General features: G+C 41.7%; 1 protein-coding gene across 4 annotated transcripts; it reads left to right on the plus strand.

The window, feature by feature from the left end:
- The first annotated feature begins 575 nt into the window (after window positions 1–575).
- Window positions 576–23,647, plus strand: SSR1 (signal sequence receptor subunit 1). Of its 4 annotated transcripts, XM_054514008.1 has the most exons (11): window positions 578–808; window positions 2,808–2,920; window positions 4,618–4,705; window positions 4,873–5,135; window positions 5,502–5,578; window positions 7,264–7,342; window positions 8,110–8,203; window positions 8,764–8,778; window positions 10,555–10,618; window positions 22,472–22,531; window positions 22,852–23,647. In XM_054514008.1, the coding sequence occupies exons 1-11, from the start codon at window positions 724–726 to the stop codon at window positions 22,874–22,876; spliced, it is 963 nt and encodes a 320-aa protein (XP_054369983.1). In that variant the 5' UTR covers window positions 578–723; the 3' UTR covers window positions 22,877–23,647. The 4 variants fall into 4 exon arrangements, with proteins under 4 accessions (XP_036234753.2, XP_054369980.1, XP_054369983.1 ...); XM_036378860.2 differs by having other exon boundaries at window positions 576–808; window positions 22,472–23,647; XM_054514005.1 differs by lacking the exon at window positions 8,764–8,778 and having other exon boundaries at window positions 577–808; window positions 22,472–23,647.
- The last annotated feature ends 1,290 nt before the right edge of the window (window positions 23,648–24,937 follow it).

The raw sequence follows: 24,937 nt of genomic DNA on the forward strand, positions 1-24,937 counted from the left end.
TTGATGTTCATCTTCCTTTCTCAAGCTGCTTTTCACTGTTTTGTTAAGGCGTGAGATAAGCATGTTTCCTTTTTATATTTTCTAAAGCTATAGTTTCAAGGATACCAGCTATATTCTAAAATTATACTTCAAAAGGTTATTATTGCAAAACTCTTTAAGGCTTAACTACAAGCAGAAAGTTCCTGCCAAAGAGCAACATCCTTAACGCTTTAATTCAAATGCTCCTAAATCAACTTAAGACTTATAAAGGTTAATTGCGAACGAAAGATAGGTTCAAAGGCCTTCTTCCATGCTTTACTTTCCTCAGTTATTCGTAGAATTCGTCTTTATAACTGTCCCATGGTCGGTTTCCACACGTACCACAATCGCAAATACACACGTTGCCTGTATGTGCCTGTCACGAAACACAGCTTTGTATTTCACAGAGCGCTGTCCGAAGGCTCCCGGCAGGCTCGGTGCCGCCGGCCCTTCCCGGGAGCGCAGGAAGCGCCGCCCCCGCCGGGCGCTCACGTGGCCGCCGCGCCTCCTGCCCGGCCGAGCCACGTCCGCGGAGGCGGAGCGGGGTGGGCACGGCCCCGGATGGAGCAGCGCGGGGAGGCGGCTCCAGCTGCCGCTCCAGCCCCAGCGCCCGCCGCCGCCGCCATTTAGACATCCCGCCGCGGCAGCCAGCGCTGGGACAGGGTGCGCGGGAGGGCTCGGGTCGCCGCCGTCCTCATCGTCGCCATGAGCCGCCTGTCGCAGCTGCTGCTGCTCGCCCTGCTCGTCTTCCCCGCCGCGCTGCTGCTCGGGGACGCCCGCGGCGGCCCAGGTGAGGGCGGGCGGGCGGCCGTCACTGCCGGGGAGCGGGGCCGGTGGGTGTGTGCGGGTGTGTGGGGAGGTCTCCGCGGCGCCGCGGGGAGGGGGAGCCGCTCCGGCCGGGCCTGCGGAAGCTCCGCCGAGAGGCGGCGGCGGCGGCTCCGCTCATTCATCGCCCCGGCCGCCCGCGCACGTGGCGGCCGCCGCTGCCGGGGCTGCGGTGCCCGCGGGGCCCGGGCTCGTCCGAGGCTCCTGGAGGGTGCAGGGCCGCGCTCCGGCCCCTCCGGCGCAGCCACCCGCGGTGTCGGGCAGGGCCCCGCGGGCACCGGCCTCGGACCCGGCCGTGACAGCGGCCCGGGAGAGCCAGAGAACCCCTCCTGAGGCGGCGGCAGCCGGTTTGTCCTTCTCCCCGCTCGCCCGCGGTGCTGGTTGCACATTCCCTAGCAGATGCGCTGGCTGCCACCCTGCCTTCCCACCTCGTCTGCCGCCACCCCCCGAGTGTCCTTGGCGACACCGAGGAGCGCTAATCTCTGTTTACGCTGTGGCGTTATCTGATTCACGATCTGGAAATTGCCTCCCTACTACTAAGTTTGGGAAGGCTTTTCGCCCAGCTCCTGCAGTGGGCTGCAGCTCACGCCGTGTGCGAGTCCTTTCCCAGAGCTCTCCCGCTATTGCCACATCATCAGCCCCTCTGACATCCATCGGAAACACCGTGAGGGGTCTGAGGGTGTGCTGGGCAGCAGATGGCAAAGAGCGCCTACAGCCTATCTGTATGCTGTTCATTTTTAATTTAAAACCCCCCGCCTTTATTTGTAAGAATTTTTGTAGAAATTAATTTTTTTTCCACACTTACAAGTTTAAAACATCAAATAAAATCACTGTAGTTAAGGCTTAGGTTAAGTATTGCACATGGTCGAGCAAAAGTCTTTGAGTGTGCCTTCTAAAGACACTTGAGAGGAGAGGTTGGGTTTGCTCTCTCTAGCACTAACTGGCAATTCTTAAGTCCTTGGATATACTTGTCCTGCTCAAGGATTCCTGTTTCCCATGAAAATTTTAAAATATTTCTTTTAAATTTTGTATTTATAGCAGCTAGGTCTTTTTTTCAGACCTATGTAAATCAGTCATCCATTCATTTCTACTCTTTCATATTCAGAAAACACTACATTTGTTTAAAAAAAAAACCAAACCTGTCATTTTGTGCACGTGTTTTAGATCTCAGCCTTGCTTGCATGCGCTCTGAACTGCAAACAGACAGAACTTTGTCCCGTGGCCAGTATTTTTATTAATCATATTTGCCCAGTGTTTGAATGTATGAGGCTTGGCTCCACGAAAGCAAAGAGGCAGTGGACTATCAGATTGCACTTGTCTTGGAGCCTTGCTCTAGGTCACGTTTCTTTTCTGACTGGTGGTGTGGTTCTGTTGGATATATGGCTATACGTGATTTTGAGGAGATTGTAGTCAGAAAGATTTCTTTAGGTTTCAAAACTTGGATGAAAATAAGTACCCAAAAAAACCCCACAAAGTAACTTTTTAGGTACCTTTCAAAGTGTTCTGTTACCAGTGTGCTAAAAAGTTATTAGACGTGCTAGTCTTAAAAGAAACAGTAGTTACAAATAATTTCCTGTCAATAGGAATGCCTTATATTCACTTTTGTAATTGCAACCCTGAATTATTTTCACATATTTAATGTAACTTGGTTGCCTTCTGCAAATTTAGGCGTTGCTGTGTGAATGCTGAACTTTTTGTCATCCAGCTGTAAATTTTTGGTTTTGAACTTAGTGGCGGATAAATTAGTAAATGAGAGTTTTTAGCAAAGGAAAAAGGCTGAAAGATCAACACAAGTATCATTTGAATAGGAGTATTTTGCAACTGAGGCTTCAAAACACTGTATTGGGCAGGTTTTTAAGAAGTTCCTCAAATATTAGTTTGAGAGTTATACTTAAACATCAGTTTTTTTGTTGATTAACTAGACCTTTAAAAGACTTTATTGTATTTGCATTTTGTTTTGGCAGGTTTATTAGTTGCAGCCCAAGATGCTACAGAAGATGAGGAAGCTGTGGAAGATACTATAGTTGAAGATGAGGATGATGAAGCTGAAGTTGAAGAAGATGAGCCAACAGACTTGGTAATTGTGCATGAATGTTACTTCAAAAGTATGAATTAGACCAGAAATGCTTGAAGCTGGATAACTTAAATAATTGAATTTACTTACATTGCTTTTTTCAGGTGGCTACTTCCATGTATCTGATTAAGCTTGTGTTCAGTTTGAAGTGTCAGAAGGATTTATCTTTTGTTTCTGAATTACCAGTTGAAAAGCCACGTGGGGGCAACCTGATTTCTGACTATCAAAACTGTAGGCCACAAAAAAAATAAAACCAACAAAAAACCAAAAACCCAAACAAAAAAACCCAAACCACCAAGTGAGAGAACCACATTCTCATAGGAGCCCTCTGTAGTCCTTTTCTATCTGAAGCTTCACCTCGGTAAACTGAGAAGAACATTGGGGGATAGAATGACTTCATTCTGACTTCTTTGATAATGATTTCTAAGGGTGACAGAGTTCTTAGTTAAGCTCAGAGTGAATTCTAAAACCCTTGTTAAAAAAAATATACAGCTTAGTTTACAACACAAACTAAAAAAATTGCCCAGAAAATCAAAAACAGAAAAGTGAAATGTTTTACGTAGTTTTCTGATCTGCTTATAGCAGTGGCATGTTAGGCTTGCTAGGCAGTGTGCTTAGAGTGGTGCAAAATTTTTTCAAATCTCTGATGGACATTAGTAGGAGAAAACATACATAACAAAAATGAAGATTTTGTAAAGTGTTGCTTGATTCTATGAGATTTTACTGCTGTTATTAAGTTGGTGAGCTTATGGTTGACCAGTTTTGCTAAGTTGTAAGAAGGTATACTATGTCAACATTGACAGAATATTATTAAATAAACTTTTGGATGTAATTTCCTTTTAATTATTTTTGGCTCAGGTACAAAACATGGTGCTTTTTAGGCAGTTTCTTTTATTTGTCACTCAAATAAAAGGGTTTTTCATAGTGTCTTGGAATCAAGATGCTGCATGCTCAGCTCTGGTTCCCTAGTTCATAGTATGTGTATGACTGATCCAGTAGGACTTCCACTGCTTCAGGAGGTTGTTTTAGCACTGAAGTCAAATGATCCAACTGACTTCTCAGCACTTAGCTGAGACTGTTCAATACTGGTTTTTGTTTGGTGGGGATGGTGATGATCCCCTGATCCCCAAATGGAAAATAAGCTCTTAATGCTTGCATTTGTCAAAAAGGGATTCATCACAAGGTGAGCTTGAAGGAGTCCATGGACTTACATAGTTCTAATAGCCTAACTATTTCCAGGCATACATAACACTTAACTAATTAAAGCTGAATAGAAAATGTAAACACTCCCTGTAGCGAAAACAACTCATTTGTTTTATGGCTGTCTTTATTTTGAAATGCTTGTTTTCTAACTGGAAATAGCTTAGATGTGAACACTTAACATTTAGATTCTATTATTTTCTTTCCATCCCCAAACAGAAACATTACTGATGGTTTTTGATTCCAAACCCTTCAATAGAGCTAAATGTGGTTCAGGTTAGTCACTGTGTAAAATATAACAAGTAGAAAGATAAATGCTGAAAGGGATGCTCAGCAAATCTAGAGGGAGAACAGACTGTGGTGCTAATCCTGCAAGAGCAGGATTTGGTACAAATACTTGCCACTGTTGCTTGCTTTGACACATGGGATTCTCATGAACCAAGCATGGTTTTAGCTTCACTGTTCATTATAGAGTTTTTTGAAAAAGTCTCTTGTCTTAGACAGAAGAAAAAGAGGAAGAAGACTTGTCAGGAGAACCTAAAGCCTCACCCAGTGCTGATACAACCATCTTATTTGTGAAAGGTGAAGGTAAGAGTCCTCTGCTAATCCACCATTCTCTTTACTGTTGCTTAGACTACATCAGTGTTTCCTGAAACAGTGAAACCACAGAGTCTGTTCTAGATACTCTCTGTTTGACTGTGTGTGGTGCATGAGATTTCTCATGGTTGAATTTTTTTTTTGTGTGTGTGTTTCAGACTTTCCAGCGAACAACATTGTAAAATTTCTGGTGGGCTTCACCAATAAGGGTACAGAGGATTTCATTGTCGAGTCTCTTGATGCTTCTTTCCGGTACCCTCAAGACTACCAGTTTTACATCCAGAACTTCACAGCTCTTTCTCTGAACACAGTAGTTCCACCACAGAGACAAGCCACGTTTGAGTACTCCTTCATCCCTGCTGAGCCTATGGGTGGTCGTCCTTTCGGTCTGGTTATCAATCTCAACTACAGAGATGCCAGTGTAAGCCCGATGCTAGTTCATCTGGAGGTGTCAGGAAGGAACTGCTTAGTCAAGTACCTCTCCAGAGAGTGAATGCCTCTGTAGTATTTAAGCAAATCAGTGGGTACATAAGCACAGCAAGTGATTGCCTACATGCACCTAAAGTTGTATCAGCAGTGGAAGCTGGGGTGTCTTAGAGCTGTAGAGGACAACAGAACATTTGTGCTTTTATGTCTTGAGTGAAAGTAGCATAACTTGCAACCTTAAGAAAGTCTTGTGCAGGAGTTGCTGCTTTCTAGAGTTTCTCTAAGAACATGAAAAAAGGTAAACGTTTGTGTATGTGTTGAAGAAATCAGTTTAAAATGTCATGTGCAAACTTTGTTCTAGGGCAACGTTTTTCAAGATGCTGTCTTCAATCAAACTGTTACAATTATTGAAAAAGAAGATGGGCTGGATGGAGAAACGTAAGGAGACTGGAGATCCTGGTTTAGTTGGTACACTGGTAGAACAGGTTATTGGTGGTGCCATTGAAAATAGTTCTTATATTGTCATTTTATTGAGTGTTAGGTCTGCTGTGTTTTGTGTATGATGTAGCAGCATTTGACAGACTGAAAATACAAACTTTTCCCAAAATTAAGATCTCTGTTGTTAGTGGGAATCTTCAGGACTGGTACTGTGTCAGTGAGAAGTTGACAGATGTGCTTTAGCTCAGAGGGCTTAAGCCTGGTGTTATTCAGCTACATAGCAATTCAAAGCTGTTTAGCTTCTGTTATGCTACTGTGCTTTTTCCTAAGAGCTAAAAGATGCAGGGAGTCCATAGTATCAGGCTGTGGGTCCTGCTGTCAGGACTGGAATAACTTTCTTCTGGAACACTGCAGTGTAATCTAAGTTTACATAAACTAAAAAATGTATTTGGAGTACCAGAGAGCGCAGCAAAGAATGACTGACTTCCTCTAAACCCTGTTTGTAGTAGGTATCTTCCAGGAGTGATTTTTTTCAGACTTAGGTAGATCTGACACACCAAATATCTTTCAAGCATATGCTGTGCGAAAATGCTATTAAATATTGTAGCACTGGAATGGAATTTTAAGTGAAGCTGTGAGTTAGAAAAGTTCATGTTCAGAAATATTTGCAGACAATACTGAATATGTGAATTGTCCTGGCACAGGTAGAAATTGCCTGTTGAGCAAGCTTCCTTTTAAAAAAGGTGATCCAAAAGAAATAGCTGTTGTGTTCGTTTGTAATTCTCAAATACAATGGTATAAATGAAAGAACAGATGGTCACGTGAAAACGTGTGATGGGCTGAAAAAGGAGCTCTCAAAACAATTCAGATACTAGAATCAGTTTGTGTGAATGTCCTGTGAACAGATAATTGCCCTATAGCAGGTATTGAAATTAAGTATCTTCTTCAGTTTAACTCCCTAATTTCCTTTATCATAAATGAGAGTTCAGATGTTCAGCTTGGAATAAGCTTTTTACTTGTAAATTCCTTAATCCCCAAATCAATTTTAGCTATAACTTAGGTTTACTTCTTGCTAAGTATCAGCAGGTACTTAAGATAAAATTCTTCAAACCCAACCAGAATGCACAGATTAAGAAAATTGATATTGTAGATAGAATTGTAACAGTGGAACACAAAGCAAGATAAGCAAAGTCATTCAAAGCTCTGTTGCAAATTATTAGTGTCTTAGCAGTACTTGTTTTGCAATAGCATGCTAAAAGCATATAAGAGACTTTCAAGGGTTTTAAGTGATGAAAGCTGTCACAGACCTAAATATTGCCTGTGACCCAATATCTTGAAACTTCGTGATAGTGCAAAAGAATTGTTAAAGTTAGTGAATTTCAGTATTTATTTATTTATTATAACATTTTCCTAATTTATACAGCATTTTTCAAACATTCTGTTGTTCAGAATTATACTTATGATTACAGTTTTTAAAATCCAAGTCAGAATAATTGCATTATAGTTGTTAGAACTTTAGTTTCAGATTCCTTGGGTATTTTCCCCTCTTACCCCCTACAGAAGTTCTTGAGAAAGTTTCAGTGGATGTGCGCCCAAAGTTAGGCTTAATTTCTATGCCTCTTCATAAGCTGTCTTCAAAACTTGACATTTTTAGTTAATGCATTGTTTCTTAAACTTTTTTAAAGGATCTTCATGTACATGTTCCTTGCTGGACTTGGTCTGCTGGTCATTGTTGGCCTGCATCAGTTGCTAGAGTCTAGGAAGGTGGGTAGCATGTTTGTCTGTGTACTTGTTAATACAAAACTTTCTGATGTGAAAAGAAAACAATTCAGTGATTGCTTCTGGCATATGATGGTAAAGGTGCGAGATTTATTTTTAGAACCTTAGAGGTTACTGGGCAAGCTAGAGTGTTCTTTAAAAATGTTCCTAATGGAAGATACTTTGGTTGCTGAGCCTTGTGCCCTTTGGGTCTGCCCTTTGGCTCCACACTGAAGTGGTTGAATTGGAATACCTTGTAATCACTGGGTGTCTGTATCTGCTGATCCAGTACTTACTTTCCCCATGCTCTCTATTTCTGCCTATTAGTCTAATCCAGGTCAGACTTCAGGGGAAAACAGCTGTCAGTCCTTTATTTAGTTCTTAGCAAAGCTTTGCCATAATGTTGATTATTTTGCAAGGTCAGATCACATGTGACAATATTGTGCTAATCTGAGAAAGCAAAATAAAACCTGTGATCACAAAGTTTGACTGATCATCAGCAAAAGGTGTAATGAATTTGCCCAGGTGTGCAGGAAATAATTGGTGCCTTTATGTGGAATAAATGTTGTAAGGTGTTAGAAGTGGTAATACAAAGCTTAGGGGAATAAATTGCTACTGGGAAAGACAGCTCTGTGTATTGACTAGCCTTAAGTTTGTACCTTAGTGAAATAATTGTAATTCACTAAATATTGCTTTTTTAGTAATTTCTCATACTTGTGCTATCCAAGTCTTACTTAAAAGAAAAAAATCTTTCTTCTTTCTTGAATTTTCAGAGGAAAAGACCAGTACAGAAAGTAGAGATGGGAACATCAAATCAGAACGATGTTGATATGAGCTGGATTCCCCAAGAAACTTTAAATCAAATAAGTAAGTAGTCTGCCTTTCACAGACTAGACCATAACAAACCTAACTTTACTACTTTAATTGTAAGTGAGTAAGTAGCTGATACCAATTTCTTAGAGTAGCATGTATCTTCTAGGGAATTACAAATTGTCTCAAGCACTGTACTTAAGGATGAGATTATTACTTTAGCAGCCCATTCCTTGTATAACCAACTTTATTGGTTGATAAGATAATGACTACTGGTGACTTTTATGATTTGTTCTGTAGAGTATTTTTCAACAGTGTAAGATCTCTACCCAAAACCTGGATTGCAAAGATGGTTTAAATAGGAGAAAGTAGATGTCATCTCAGAGTTTCTGAAAGTTGTTTGGAAGTTTACCTATAGACCAAAGTCTTAAGTAAGCATTAGAAGTGTGTTTTAACTAAAGACACATAAATACTTATTATTGATGTCCTTCACAAATCCAAAAGTTCTACTTGATACCTGAAGTGCCATCACTAAACCCAATATCTGATTTCTTTAGACTCTGGCTATTTCTAACTTCTCTTACTCTTTCTTCTCTTTTGCTTTCCCATGGCTTCAGTGCAAAGTAGAAGAGGTGAGGCAGACTCTTTGTGAGCTGAAAAGTGCTTAGTGTGTTGTCCGTGTAATAATTAAGCATGGATAGAAGTACAGCTTCCTGCATGCTGTGACTGGTGATGTAGCCTGAGCAGTGAAAGATGCAGAACAGATGCACGCAATGGCATACATTTTATATACTTCTAAACTAATGTTTTCATGTATTTTCTGGAGATATTTCTGGTTATATTGTAGGAACATAGTTTCAGTAGAATGTTGATGAAGTATTGTTGTCTTCTCTCACGGTTCCTGGAATCCTTTTTCTAAAAGGCAGATGTTCATTTTGCCTTCCCTGCTCACCTTGTTGTATCAGGCTGATAAACTCCTGCCATCAGTAGCAGTCACTGCTGTGAGCTGAGAAAGCCTCAGTGAAGTGCAATCTACACGAGATGCAGAGAGTTCAAAAACCCTTTGCAGGAGCTACCCTTACTAGGCAGGGACTGCTGTTTTGATCAAATAAGCATATTCTGACCTTCATTTGGTGCAGAAGGCTAGAGGCCTTAGCTGTGGTATGAACTTGTGCCAGGAGTTAATGACTTTGGGCTTTTTAAATTCCTTTACCTTTTTTAAGAGTACTTGCACCCCATAGGTTTAAAGACTAGTGCTTTACATGTGAAGATAAAAGCTTTCTTGTACACTTTCTTCTGTTATAGACTAGAATAGTATAAAATCCAGACACAGGAATTGGAAAAGCCTCCCTCTAACAAGAAAAACTGAAGGTCTAAATACTATTTTTTGCTAAAGAGCAAGCTGACTTTAAAAAGGTTCAAATTCTGGTAATGTTTGGGCCCCACCCCCATCCTTTTCTTAAGCCAAATAAGTATTCATATCTGAACACTTGAAGTTTAGGAAAAAATGAATGGTTAAGTTGTTCTTAATTGCGGTTTTCTCAGCTCCAGGTTAGTTTCAGATAGAACTCTACACTAGAATTCTTTAAAATAATGGCCTTTAAGATATCAGATATTTTTGACTTTTTTATTATTGACACTTCATACTGTACTGATTGGCCTGGAAGGGCATGATGGCTGCTCCTTGTGTTTGCACAAACTCTAACTAGGGAGGCTATTGGAGATTGTTCTGTTTGAGAAAATTAGTCACCAGATGCACATAGCAATCGCTTCAGCATTTCATGTAGAGTATTGAAGGTTATTGAAAGTATTCTCTGCAATAATCATAGAACCATAGAATGCTTTGGTTGGGAAGGGGCCTTAAAGGTCATTCAGTCACATGTGGATGCTTCCTAGAAAAGTGCAGTTTTCCACAACAGTTTTCTTCTGCTGTTAGTTGTCTGAATGTGGAAATAGTACATGCAAGACAGAGCTGTCTAAAGAAGAGTCAATCTCACATTCTTCAGCCATGTAAACTCAAGGCAGTGGCCACCCAAATGATTCATTTAACTTTCTAAAAGTGTAATTACTGAACATGAAAATTTTCTAAGCAGCATAGCATGGAGTTTCACATAGGGATGACAGGATTTTTTTTTTTTGTTTTGGGTTTTTTTGCATTTTAGTAACTGACAAATAAGACAAACCTTATCCTGTTGTTGCATGTTACAGTATTTTTTGTTACCTTCTATTTACGGTGCTGATAGTTAAAAAGCCTTAACAAGTTGTTTGAACTGGCTTCTCTGTGGTGATGCATTGCACTGAAAGGACAGCTTGTCTTGTGTTTGGGAGGAGAAAAATACATGCTCATGTAACAATTGCAATTGATGCAACTATCTCTTTTTTGTTGTTTGTTTGTTTTTTTAATCTAGATAAAGCTTCACCGAGGAGGTTGCCCTACAAGAGGGCACAGAAGAGACCAGTGGGCTCTGATGAGTAATGTTAACTAGTGCAACAGTTGAACCTTTACTAATTCTGCCTGTTTGGTTTTTTTGGATTGGAGTAGTGCAGAGAACCCATACCACCATAAGGAAAATACTGCTAAACATTTGGACTGAACAGATTAACTGAATGGTGTTAATATTACTGAAAATGCACTTCTCTTTTAATTTTTTTTTTTTTTAATTGTTGGGGGTCGGGGGAGGTAGCCATTAAGATTTGTGCCTGCGTGTGTAAGCGGTTGGTCTTAACAGAAACGTGTTACCTGAAATGTGCCTTTAGAGTTCTTTGTAATGCTGGCTTGTCATCTGTACATTGTCATTGAAGGATTTCTCTCCTCTCCCTAATCTGAATGTCTGGTGACTTTAATCTGTCTTGATTGTATCATATCTGTATCAGAACCTGAATGCAATTGTTCTTATTCAGTCAGTAACGTTACTCTTTACAAGGTGCGCGCACAGAAGTTTGTGTGTGGGGTCCTGTCTCAGTGGCCAGGCACTGATCATCTCAACTGCTGCATAGTCTTCATTCTAAAGGCACAATTGGGTATAGCTGCTTGTAGTGGTAGATATTTTGCTGCTGTTTTGATCTGGGCATGCAGTGACCTAAAAATCTGAACTTAGCTGCATAGATCTTAGGAAGACTCTTGCACAGCAGCAGAACTTGTGAAGCATGGAATTTGTGTGCTGAATTGGTATTACTACATAAATTTCTTTTTTTTTACCCAATTTGTTAAATGGTTAGTTATTGAATTGTGCCAGCATCTTAGGTATTCAGATTATAGTGGTAGTTCTGCAATCTTTACTCAAGAAACTGTTGAATAAGCCAGAACAACTTTTCACTGAGTTCTTGGTTCTCTCTCTTAAGAACTAGAATGTCATATGTATCAAAAGGCCAATTTATTTTTTTTAAAGCTTTACAAGGATTTGCTGTACACACTTGAAACTGAATTTGAAAAACAGTTGGATTCAAATACTTCTTTTTATTTGCGAACTATTTAATTCACCACTTACAGTTTTTAAATCTGAGACATCTTTACACTGGTCAGTACATTGGTCTGAGGTTTTTTTCACCTAGTCTTTCTTAACTAGTAACACAGATGTGTACTCATCAGTAGCTGCCTGTTGGTTCAGTAGTCGAGCAGAAAAGCTGTGTGCAAAATCAAAGCAAGATTTCCTTTTGTGGCTTACATGATTACCAGGTACTGAGGTATTGATCCACATCCACTGTGTTTAGGAATTAACTGACAAGGAAAAGAGCCAGTTTGCAGAACATCAGTTTGCTTGGGCAAGGCTTGAACTGTTTGCATCTCAGCTGCCTCTCTTCCTATCTCTGAATGTTATCTGAAGGCTTGTTGAGTTCAGATAGAGGCATAGATTTGAGGCCTCTGTTGTCTTTTCCTCCCTTTTGTCATCCCCACCTGTGAAAAATGCCCTTTTAGTTCCACACTTGGTCTTCAGGGACTGAACGTTTGAGCCAGTGAATGCTGAGTGCTCCTTCCAAATCCCTCCACAGTGTGTTTGAAGCATCTAGGCTCTGAATCTACCTGTGCTGGCACTATTTTGTTACACACTTGACCAGAATGAACTGTGTTATTGACTCACATTGCTATGGAGAAGATGCTTTGTTCAACTTCCTGAAAATACAGCTAGTCCAGGCAGAATATTTTTTGCAGTTAAGGTTGCTTAATTGTCATTTAGATAATTTAGGAAACAGTTGAATGCTGCCCTCATAAGGGGTGTCTCCACTCAAATTGTGCGGAACAGCTTTATTTGCCTTTAGTATTATAACCTGACTGGTTCTGTGGTAGATTTGCAGGGTTGTATTCCAGCTTGCATTGATTCAACAGAGTGTTTATGGATTAAATGCTTCCTATGCTAAAGCCCCATAGTGATTGCAGCACCTGATGCACTGAACTTGGAGGTTCCCTCTCTTGGATTGTGTGTCTGACCTGGCATCAAGAGGGGCTTTTTTCACCTTCTTGTAATAGGTCATCTTGAACTGTATATTCTTAATTCTTCCTGAGATTTAAAGGTACTCTTTGAGGGGGTGGTGATGATACAGTGGTATGCCAGGAAAAAAAGACAAAGGATCAGAACAGAGGATATTAATTTGTAATATCCTAGTTTTATTTCTACAAGTAAGAAGTATTTGAAGACTGAGCTCTCTTCTCTGTAGTCAGTGGCTGATTTCCAAATGCTTAAGCATGAAAGAAGAGAGAAGGCAGCTTGCACTGGAACCAGTAGTGGGAAAGTCCAGGTGTACCAAGGCTGTTTTTCTGATGATACAACATGGCATTCACTGTAGATGGTTCATAGTGACTTTCTTAGCCAGAAGCAATTCATAAGAGCAGGAGCCAGTAGACCACTGCTGCTCATGATGAATGTCATAACATTTTTTAATTACTTGTTTCTCATTAATTTGTTGTAGTTGAAATTTAGCAGTAACATTCCAGCATGCAGTGTGGTAACTGAACTTTGGCATCTCTAGTATTATTTCTAGTGAATAAGCCAGTCTATTACACTCAGTTTTCTTAAATTGGGGACATAGAGTTGTTGCTTTATCCTATTGGTTATAAACTTTTATTTTGGTACTTGAATTTTATACCCAATTTTTAAACAGGGATAACTTAGTGTCACAGGTATGTTGCTGGATATAATTATTATTCTCAGCTGAGTAGAATGTAGTTTTGCTTCTTAAAGATGAGACAGCAGCAATTCTGCCTGTCTATGCCACCCATTTCCATTTGGCAGCACAAGCATCTGTATAATCCAGCATTCTTACCAGTTCTCAGCCAGCTTACTACACTGCCACACAACTGCTCCTGGGGGGTGCTGAGAGGAGTGACAACTGTGAAAGAAGCTGTGGGCTAGGGTTTCTTTATTAGTAAAAGATCATAAAATGGTTTTAGAGAGCAAATGAACTATGGGCTTAGAGTGAAGGACCTCTGTGAATTTCTTTCTCACAGTTCCTTAACTTAAAAAATTGTGAAGACCTAACAATTCTACATTTGGGGTAGGAAAAACAGCTTTAGAGTTCACATCTACAGAGGCAGCAAAGCATTAATTCAGGCTACCCTTGAACTGCATGTGACACCTGTAGCCCTCTGTTTGCTGTCTGCTTTCTGGCAGCAGTTCATTTTTTCCCCAGTATCCTTCAATCAGAGAAAGAAGAGTGGCTGCTCTCAGACTCAAGGATTGAAGTTCATTCTCCATGTACAAAATTATTAAGGTGTAGGCTGTGGAGCTGGATGGAACAGAGTAGAGGTGGCAGTGCTTCTGCTTGCTCTAAAACATTTATGCTCAACGTCTTCCTTAGCTTGGAAAAGGTGTAATCAAAAGTATCATTTACTGGTTATTCCTAGAATGCATGGTGCTAAACAAAATGTTGCAGGTGAGAGCTCTGAATTCATTCAAATGCTAAAGTAGGCTGGTTGTGCTGTTTCTCAGTGTGCTTGATGTACTGAGCAGTAGAGAGTCTGTTCTCTTTTCTTCTCCAAAGGAAGGACAGTACCTACCTCATAGGAGTGACATAAGGGCTGTTTCAAGAGTGTTTTGAAGTTATTTGGGACTTGCACAATACACTTCCACGGAGATAGTAAGACACAGCACTAGTGTAAATGGTTGGCAACTGTACACATAGATCCATACTGTACTAATTTAATCCCCTCACTGACCAGAATTTAGCAGCTTTACACTTTGACCATTTCTAAAATACGCAGAGGAGTTGCAGTTAACATACAGAGGGGAGAGCAAAGCCAGAAAGATTTCTTAGTTTCTGCAAAAATTTATAGGTGGGCTAAGTAACATTATTCTGATATTTTTCCATTTATCTCTAAATTTTCCCAGGGATTTTTTCTAATCAGTTGATACAGATGATTGTTTATGTAGCTACAATCAACAGTCAACTTAAGAATGACTGATTGTTTTGGATGATTAAGTTCAGGTGATGTATTGCAACTGAAGTGTTAAATTATCATTTAATTTCTTACCTCCTGACTTGCATTTATAAGTGAGATCAGATCTCTTGAAAACAGCTGCAGGTTTTTTGTAAAGTATACTTGATTTTTTTTTTCTTAGCATTGTGTAGCTTTTTTTTTTTTAATAAAGCATGAGTATGGCACCAAAAAAAGGCCTTTTCCTTGATAAGCAATCGGTAGTAGCAAATATGCAGAGTGTAAAAACATGCCATTCTTAAAAATCTGCCTTTCTACATGTGTAATTGGAATGGAAATAATATTGAGCAAGTTTCTGTGATGTTTTGGACAATGGACTAATAATTAAGATTAAAATTCTTTTAAGGGAGGGCCCTGGGGAAATGCTCAGTAAATTCCTGAATTCTGATGGGTTGAAAGTGAGCCATAGTGCCCTACATTTCTAGAAGGAATAACCTCATGTTAAACCATAGGCAGCATAAAAAGGATCTGTTAAGATGCTTAAAGATTGCTGAAGCACAAGGCCAAATCCTTCCTGTTTTTATGTGCATGCTGTTGTGTGACCAAGCAAATGCTCACATTCCATGCAGTTACTCTGAAAATAGCAGTTCCAGCAGGTGTTCTGCATCCAAACAGAAAAAGGTAAGGCTTGTTGGGGAAAAAAGCCAACAGAAAACAAGACAAGGTTTAAGAATAAAGAATGCTGGGACCCCTGTATTTGTGAGCTATATCTGTGGGTAAAAGAGGAGAAAACTAGAAGCAGATGTGTTGATGTATTTTTAGGTCCCAGAACACATAAAAACTACTAGAATTTGAAGCCTGCCTCATCTTTCACTGAAAAGATCAAGATAGATAGATTGCAATAGCTGGCTCAGAAAGAACAGATACCAAGACCAAGATGAGGTCTTAAAAATCTGTCTGGCTGTCTCTTCTGTCCCCTCATGTAAATAGTCTTGGCTATAAATTTATATTAACCATGATGCAGTAAAATTTCAGCATGACAACATTGCAGGCTCTTAGCTGGTAAGGCAAAGCTGAAATTTAATCTGCCTTTCCTCATCATTATCAATCTGTTCAGCCTGCATGGAAATCACAACTGTTTTCCCTGTGCCACCTAAGTTCACATAATGAATCTGTCACTTGAGAGCTCTCTTTCACATAGCAAAGAGAACACTTGGAGTTGATGCACTTGGTCTCACAATGGTCTGAGCCGATTTTCAAGAGGACCCCACAATCTATGTTCTAGTAAAGGAGGTTCAGTCCTGCCCTGCTGGGCCTGAATGGAGCTACACCGTGTATTTTCCATAGAGATGAGGCTGCAGCGGTGGAGCATTAACCCTGGAGATAAAATACAGTACTAGGTTCACTAGGTGGAAATTATTACAGCCAGCAATTCCCAGATCTGCCAGCTGAGGGATCTCCTAAGCCTGTGACAGCTGCTTCTCATAGCAGACAAGTACAAAGAGAGATTTAGCCCCTTCTCAAAGAGCAGGTTCTAAAGGGAGGAGTCAGAGCAACTGTGTCTGGACTTTCTAAATCATTCCATGCTTTATCTTGGCCACTGAAGTAAGTCTGGGCACTGCACTTTTCTGTGCTGTTCAGAAAATAACAGACAAATGTGAAGCTTGAACTCAGAAAAACTGTAAATGCTGGTGTCTGGTATTACTTCCAAAAAAATTCAGGGCTGTGGCCACCTACAGGGTCAGCCAAATTGCAGAGGTGGAGCTTATAGTGACACACTGCCTCTGCCACCTGGTGTTTGGCCCCACAGCCAGTTTTCCTTAAAAGCTAAATTAAATTAGATCTTTTAACCTCATGTGTACCTTGACCACATGCAGACACAGATAGGTTCCCATTCAGCTTTTTCATGCAGGCTGAATCGAAGAGCCCAGACTGTTCAGAACACTGAAGGAACTCCCTTGGCCGAGCCTGGATCCACAGCCCTGCAGAAGCAAGCAGGGGACAGGACCTTGCCCTGAGAGGGGATTTGATCCAGTATCAGGTGGCAAGTTTTCCACCCATAAGTTTTCAAGAGTAAAAGAAAGAATGAACAAACACCCTGTTTTCTTTCAGAGAAGTCTACAGAGCAAGGAGGGCAGTTAAAATGCCCTGTTGCAGGTTTCCATTGGAAAGGAAAAGCTAGAATTTAAATAGCATCTGATGACTGTTGAGCACAGTATGGCAAACATTGCCACCAAAATAACAGGTTATATTTAGAAGCAAGTTCAAATACCCTAAAACATTTGATTTGGAAGTGTGTTATATTTTCCTCAGAGCCTGTATTTAAGGCTTGGTTAATGCTTGGTTGTTTGTAATAGTGGTTCATTCATAGAGCATGGAATTACTTCTCACAGCTGGAAATGACATTTTGCCCAACTAATCCTAACTTGTTGCTGCTATAAAGCAAGTTGGAAACCAGGAAGTACATCTTGCTGTTAGGCACCATAGCAAAGAAAAAAACTGAAGAAATATTTTAGAAATACACTACTCAGGGACCATCTCCTCTCCACCACCTTATTGGCCTGGCAGATTGCAGTTCTGCAGCATTCAATTACCATCACCCCAGCTAAAAGTACACCTAGGGTGACGTATGAGGCACCAGTCACAGTCATGCAGCCAGAACAATCACTCAGTAGCTTTTCTCTGTGCTCATGCAGGGCAAGACATTCCCTCAAGGTCCTCCTGAGGCTGAACTCCTGCTCCCGTGCAAAGCATCTCGCTGGGTGTCATTTACTGTTCCTTCAGTGAGCTGCAGCTCTCCTTGTGGTTACTGCTTTCCTTAGTGATCACTGGCAGTCCCCAGGGACCATCACCCTGTCATTCCCATTCTGCTGAACTTATGGAATTGAATGGAGCCAGATGTCACTGATGCAGTGCAGTGGGAATAAGTACAGGCCACCAAGGACCTGCTGACAAACTGCAAAGCATCCCTCAGCTGCAGTTCAGTAAAACACTGCCTGAAGGAACTGGTGGAGAAGCTGCTATCACTTTCAATTAAGTATTTTTCAAATTAAGTACCTTAATTTTTAAGCAGGTGTTTTGTAGCTGCTAAAGAGAATCTTAAGGTTCAGAAAAAGTTAAAAACTGTCAAAGAGGTTTGATAAAAAAAGTTATTGCATTCATAAAAAGTAATAATCAAATGTGTTAAAGGCAGCATGTGGCTCTGCATCCTGTTCCAAAATGGATTACCACAGGGTGCCCAGGTTGCTCACTTGTTCAGATCCCTCCCTTTCCATCACCTACAGCCCCAGCTCATTTTCTAGTGAGTTCTGGGTCTTGAGTAGCTGTGCTAGGCAGCCTCTGTGGTTTAAACTCCAAGATGCTGCCAAAGTGATGTAGACACAAGATCAAAGGTCAGGCTCACTGTGTTGTGGTGCAGACTTACACTGACTGCTGTGTGTATGCAGACAGGTTGATGCATTGATTTTCTCTGACTGTGGAATATTGTGGACCTGGTGCATGTAACCTTGGAGCCTGTAAAGCTTCAGTCATACAGGCATCTTGAAGGCAGCAGATTAAATGGTGTTAAATATCCTGCCACCAAAAAGGGACTTTTCTGGCAAAGTGTACAAATCTGGGAGTGCTGGATCCCATTCAGCACTAGTGCATGCAGCAGGACATGGGAGGTACATGTGCTGCCTCCTCCCCAGCTGCTGCCCAGGAGCCCCATGCATCGAGCAGGGCTGGGCTTTGGTAGAACTAAACAGCAATGACAAAGGTTACAGTCTGTTTACAGCCAGGTTTTGCCCTTCCCAAGCACAGGTCATGCAGTAAAGCTTGAGTTGCAAAAACTTGGGAGGAATATTGGGCAAAGCAAGCCTGCATCTCACAGCTAGCACTGCCATCACCCCAAATAAAGTAGAAATACTTATTTTGGGTGCAGATTCCTTGGAATTCAGATGCTGCTCATTGCAAACAACAAACCTAGGCTGTCATTCTCTGCAGGATCAGGTAACAGGAGATGGGAGGAAAGGCTAACACACCAATTGCTTTTGTTACCCAAATACAGCTCCATGTCTGAGGGCAAGGGCCCATGGACCTGTGTGCACACGTTCACAGGAGCATTTATTTCTGCCATTCCTCCTACCCTAGTGCTCAGGGCAGGCCCTGTCCTAGAGCCACCGACCCCTCTGGCTGACATTCTGTCCCAACCTTGGCACATTTTCATGAGCAGCAGGGCCGTGCTCCGTGTGTGGTTACAGCTAAAAATGGCTGACGGAAAGTCAGCCCGCAGTGGCGCTGGCCTCCACCACAGTAACCTCTGCCTCCGAGATTGTAAAAACAGATCAGGCCTTTGGTGATGAAAAGCCTTTTCTCCAGCAGATTTCTCTTATTTACAGCCTCCCATTAACTGATGTTCGTAAACTGCTTCACAACCCTCTGCTGAAAGGCTCTAGAGAAGTTCAAGTGCTTTCACAACAGCGTATTCCAAACACCATCGCCCAGAGTTTCCTCATACACTCCTGGCAGTTTTCCCTGCCAAACAAGAGACAGATCTGGCACAGGAGAAATAAACAAGCACAGCAAAGGAGAAAGCTATTTTCAGTTCTTACTAGTTGGGAGGATTGCTACAACATTTTCTACTGCATTACGCAGTGAGGTTGGGTGAGCCAGAGAAGTCTTGCCGTTTTACTACTGTTTAATATATTAAAAACTCCTGCTTCCTTTTTGTAAGGATTTTTTTTTAGTATTCTGAGAGGGGTCTTGAGAAATGAAAATAGGCAATACTAGAATTTTTGAAAAGCCTCAAGAATGCTTCTCAACTCCATTTAGTTTCACTTCTTCAGGGTGATTTCAGACACATCTTGAAATGAAGGCATCAGAGCCCCTTACCTGGCAATACTCTGGAGGTTTACATCTCCCCAGAGAGTTCAGTCAAGCTTGTCATCTGTCAGGCAGCCTCCTGGCACATGTGTGTGGGTTACACATCACTTACCTGAGGTGACACTTGCATACAACAACAGCAAGGCAGATGCTCCTGTATCTTTTGGGATCCATTCTGTGCAGTGACAGCACAGAATGCAGCAGTCTGTGTCTTCACTGCTGCCTTTGAGCAGGCAAGCTGCCTCTCCACCCTTTTTCTCCCAGGTACTAATTGACTCCTTTTTTTAAAAAAGATACTTCTGGAAAAACAGCCTCATAAACATCTTTTTACAATCCAGAACTTGACGTTGCTCACAAACAACTCTCCCCTTGCCCACAGCCCAACCTTCACCCCTCCCCTTGTTTTAAATAGGCCTCCCTGCCCAGGTGAAGCCACTGATGAGGCCTGGCAGCCCACAGGGATGGTGCTCTTGCAGCTTCTGCACCTTTTGTAGTGGTGCAGCTGGTGACAAATCCTAAAAACACCAAATAATTCTGTGCCAAAGCACTCCTACCTGTGCTATTCTCTCCCTGCCCCTTCCCCTCCTGTCCTCTCATATTTCCTGAGAAATACATACACACCTCTGGACAAGGGAGGCCCTAACTTGTCACAGGATCAAGGACACACCATCTGTGTCTGACACCAATTCATCCTGTGGGAGAAACACCTTGGACTTACTTGGCACAAATTATCCTTTCAGGACTGGTGAGAAAAGTTTAAATCACCTAAAAATGCATCCCCTGAAACTGCATTGCAAAAACACAATCCTCAGCTGAGGGGACAAGGAAGGACACCATGGAGGCTGTGTTGAGAAAGGCCAAGAGGTCTGAATTTGCTGAGTGCAAGACCCTGCACCTGCAGGAGATGCTTTAGGCTCTGGCAGGGGCTCCATGAACAAGCCATTTTTCCTGTTAATGTTCTTATTTCAAAACCAGAGGAACAGACTGACCATACAAACTCTCAGCAGAGCTTTGGCTCAGGAACCCCAGCTGTGCTGTACCTCCTGTCATTTTAGGGTTGTTTCCAGTTTTTCTAATCCTGTGATCCAGCATGGCACTAATTGCCCAAGGCTAGGGAAATCCTGATCCGCCAGCAAATCTGCAGGTACTGGCATCACCAGTTTCCAGACAGGGACAACAGTTTGCTCCTGGATGTTGGTTTCCCTCATTCCCTGGGTGTGCACATGAGGACATGGGCAAGGAGAGCAGGTCCAGTGTGGGGCTGGTGGCCAAAGCCAGGAACTCCAGAGCACAGCCTGGAATCCAGGGATCACTGTAGTGATTGGGGTGCTTCCAACCTGCGGAGCACACACAGCCATGTCCCCAGCTCAGATGTCACCCAACCTAGGGTGCAGATGTCTATGCAGATCAAGCCATCCCGCTAGCAGGTGAGACCTTTCCTCATACACACTCTTCCCCCTTCCCAACCTCAGACCATTTTTCATGGAACATTCAGCTCTTCCCTGACATGGAGGAGGTTTTCAAAATCTAAGTCAATTCCTTTATTTCCAAGCAGATTGGAGCCCAAATCCCAGTATCTCCCTCACAGCTTCTTTGGCTGTTGCAGAGTGGATGCAGCCTCTCCCTTGCACATTAATTACTGCCAAGGAAGGGGATGAAAGGGGGAAAGTACTTCAGTGCAGCTCCTCCTCAGCTGCAGGGCTCAGCTGACCCACGACACCCAAAGATGCTGGTGCCTTGTTCAGGTTTTACTCACTTCCCTTCCTGATGCTGGCTACTCCAGTACTCAGGTTTTGGGAAGTCCTGGTGTGGCCCCTTTTTCCACAGTCCAGCAGTTAAGAGATGTTCCAATTGAAGAATCCAATTTCTCCATCCTTTTTTTTTTTTTTTTTTGCTTTGCCAGAGTGGGTGATGAAAAATGGTGCCTCTTTGACGTACAAAAAGTGCTGGTTATTCTGTGCTGAGGTCTTGAGTCTCCCTTTGCATGTAATCCTGAACGTCAGGGTTTCCAAAAGTGACATTTTCAATCATAACTACAGAAATGCTGAAAGAAAATGGCATGTGTGATTCCCCAAACTGGAGACTTGTGAAGAAGGAAAGATATCAAGTAAACTTTTGCCCCTTGCTGCCTTTGCTAGTTGAATTGTGACTAATTTTGAGAAAGGCTTTCTCCAACAGAACAGGCCAAAACACTGTTAAGTGTCAACAGCAAATCACGTCTCATTGCACTCACTTTCTGAAGATCTTGGTGTAGGTGTACAGCCCTCCCATCTCACAAATGCTGGCTACTTTGAGACAGCTGCATAATGAAAAGCAAGGAACTTTATTCCTTTCTCGTTACTTGTTTGCATTTCAGTAGCAGAAAACAAAAAAAAGAAAAGATGCTCCAACCAGGCTCCACATTCTGTTTTGGGGAAGTTTTCACCCAATCCAGCTATCTCCTGCCCATCCCCACAGCTTCACACTCCCCACTGCAGGAAAAAACCCACTTTCCTGGTGCCCCTTGCTGCCAAGGATCCCTGTGGTGGCAGAGGACTTGGGTCTTCCCCAAACTTTAATGCTCTGGGCCAGCATGTGGCCTCCACGCCTGAAGCACAGCAGTGCCTCAAAGAGGGGCTGTGCCATTCTCCCTGTCCATGTCAGGAATCAAGTTCAGCTTCACCCTTGCCAAGGTGGGAAAAAAAACTTTAGGGAATGAGGTGAGGAAGCAGCAAGTTGCAGGAGGCACACGGAGACACCTCCCCACCTCTGCTAACCTGGTGTTTCAGGCCAGCTCCAGCTATCACTGCCATGGGTGCTAGTGTGGGAAGGAGTGGAGGCAGGAAGAGGGAAAGGGAAATGCCAGCAAGGAGCACAGTTCAGCTGGTCTGCAGGGTGTTACCCTGTCCAAGGCAGAAGAGCAGGGGAATTCCCAACTCAGCAACAGTTGCTGTCAAACTGAGGTAGAAGGAGAAAAGGGCTGCAATTATACTCTTCCATGGCCAAGAACCAAGAACCAAGTGCTTTCTAAGTCATCTGTTTTGTAAGTTATTAGTCACCATCACTTCCTAGCCACATAAACTCATCCCATTTGATTTTACACCTCCTGACAGGTCCCCAGGCCACTTGGATGCGAGCTTCCCATCAGTCTCACGAGAGGAGAGGCGATTCAGGTCAGTGGGTGGGAGAGGGAAAATTATTTTCTGCAGGTTTCCTCCCTCAGAAATGATGTTTCCACCCAATGAGCTCACCCAGAGAGCCTTCAGAGCTCCACTTCATCAGATATCCTTGGTTTGGGGCTGAGCTGGCTGAATGCTTCTGTTTTAACCTGTCCCTCCCTGGGGGTGAGGGACCAAGGTCTTTAGCAGACCAAGTGCTGTGAGGCATTTTGAACTTCCATGGGGAAGGTGCAGGAGGCTTGAGGGAGGAAAGCAGCAGCAGTTCAGCCCTCCAGTCTGTCTCTCATTCTGAACCTGGTTCACTTCTCTGCCAGAAAGCACCACCGCAGCAGGACTTAGGAAGATGTGGATGCTCTGCTTCACTGCAATTCTCTGGCCTCGTGAGCTGGATGCACAACTCAGATGATTCTTTGGCTCACTGTCCTGTGAAATGGGGTTTATTTATAGGAAGGCATATAAAATGCAGCTAAGGCAGCTCTGACAAGCTAAAACAAAGGATTTGTCTCTGTTTATGACACATGCACATGGCTTTTGAATACATCCTGAAGAGTTTGCGGCCATTTATGCAAGAAGGAAACTATTGTAGCAGAAACCTACTTAATTTATAAAATAGTGACTGGTATACTACATGCTGAGAGGATGCTCACCTATGTGACCATGGGGCTACCATTAATTGAAAAAGGATCCTGACCCTGCCTATGCAGGAAAATCATCATTTTCTGCTGTCTTCAGTCGCTGCATTGAGGAATTGCACTGGGAGACAAGCAGCATTTCAAAGGGGCGTGGCTACCAGAAGATGGTGGTCAAAATGAACACAAGTTTTCAGAGTGCTGCAATCATCTCCAGCCCAAATTCAGATCAACCAAAGGAAGAGAAACAGTGATCCATTGGCACAGACAAACTCCAGCTTGCATGTCGTCCTCCAGCAGAGCTAAGGCAGAGAGCATCACCACAAACCCACAAGAAGAGCCACGCCCATTTAATAACCTATAATTTTTAAATATAACATTTTATTGCTTAGATGGTTTGATACAGAACAAGTTTTACTTTTTATTTTGAATTTGGAAGTACTGTACAACTGAAAAAAGAGGAATAAAAGTACCAAAACTATGTGTGATTCTCTGTTCATGTGGCATAAACCAGTCTTGTACACAATTCGTAGCAGCAGTTTAAGTTCCCTTTAGAAAAATATGAATTCTACACATTTATTACTGTTTCCTGCATGGGATGAAATCACTAGGATTAAACTTCCTTCGTGGAGAGAGAAGAGAGAGAAAGGAGACACACAGAGAGTAAAGAGAAGATGAATCATTCTGAAAATGGAATCAGACTGTCACATAGCCCCCTAAAGTTATTTCACAACAGCCTCAAACAAGGTTCTCTCTTTTTTTTTCTTTTTCCTTTATTTTTTTTGCGCTTTCACAGTCAAGTGCTTAATGTAGTGATTGAATTATCTCCATGTTAAGTCCATTGCAACTCAGGCAAAAGAATTTTAGAAGATTTTTTTTGTTTTCTTTTTGTTTTGTTTTTGTTTTTTTGTTTTTTGTAAAAGCCCTGAGAGAGGAAAAAAAATAAAAAGATTCAAACGAAAATCGTATAGAGACAAATTAGCTGAACATGCAAACTAAAGCCTAAGATTCACCCATAGTTTAAACACATTATAAATTTCACAGTTTAATATTGGGGGAGGAAGGGAAACAAAAAAAAACCCCAACAACAGCAACAGTTCTCAGTCAAACTCAACTAATAAAAATGTCAATAAAATGTGGCAAGACCTTATACTCTACTAGGATATAGATAAATGCTAAATAAAGCTTTAAATCAATAGTGATTATTGCTAGCAGATGTCCCGGCAGGCTGCTGGGAATTAATTACTTGCTACATTGTTCTGCAGCATATAGTTTAGTAATGGCTTCTCCCCCACAGTATTGCGCAGTTTAGTGTGGAGAGTTGCAAAAAAAAAAAAAAAAACAAACCAAAACAAACCAACAAAACAACAACCCCAAAATAAACAAACAAAAAATTACAAAAACAAAAAAATACCCAAAATAATAATAATAATAATTATTATTATAATTATAATAGCAATAACAATTTAAGGGATGCGTGAACTGGTTTTAATTAAGTAGAATGCACCTGGGTAGAGTTTCAAATGAATCATTGGTTGTGATTGATTTATCTATATCTGGCGTTAGCTTCGTTTCTGAACTGGTTCAAACATCCCTATTTAAAAATTAAAAAAAAAAACCACAAAACACAAAAAAAAAAATAGAAATCACATATACCTCAACCATTTTTTCTTATTCTATTTGCAAGAATATTACTCAAGAATGTTTCTCTTCCTTTGAATTCTGGACAGTGAGATTTCAGTCTCCAGAAATTTTTCAGAGAATTTTTAAT

This window comes from Molothrus ater, chromosome 1 (genome assembly GCF_012460135.2).
Source record: "Molothrus ater isolate BHLD 08-10-18 breed brown headed cowbird chromosome 1, BPBGC_Mater_1.1, whole genome shotgun sequence".
In the NCBI taxonomy this organism is placed as follows: domain Eukaryota; kingdom Metazoa; phylum Chordata; class Aves; order Passeriformes; family Icteridae; genus Molothrus; species Molothrus ater.

Excerpts from the sequence above, each read along its gene's own strand:
- SSR1 (XM_036378860.2), top strand. The coding sequence starts at position 724 with ATGAGCCGCCTGTCGCAGCTGCTGCTGCTCGCCCTGCTCGTCTTCCCC. Across the intron at positions 5,579-7,263 it reads GATGGGCTGGATGGAGAAAC|GATCTTCATGTACATGTTCC; the intron begins GTAAGGAGACTG and ends ACTTTTTTAAAG. Across the intron at positions 10,619-22,471 it reads AGACCAGTGGGCTCTGATGA|GTCCCCAGGCCACTTGGATG; the intron begins GTAATGTTAACT and ends ACCTCCTGACAG.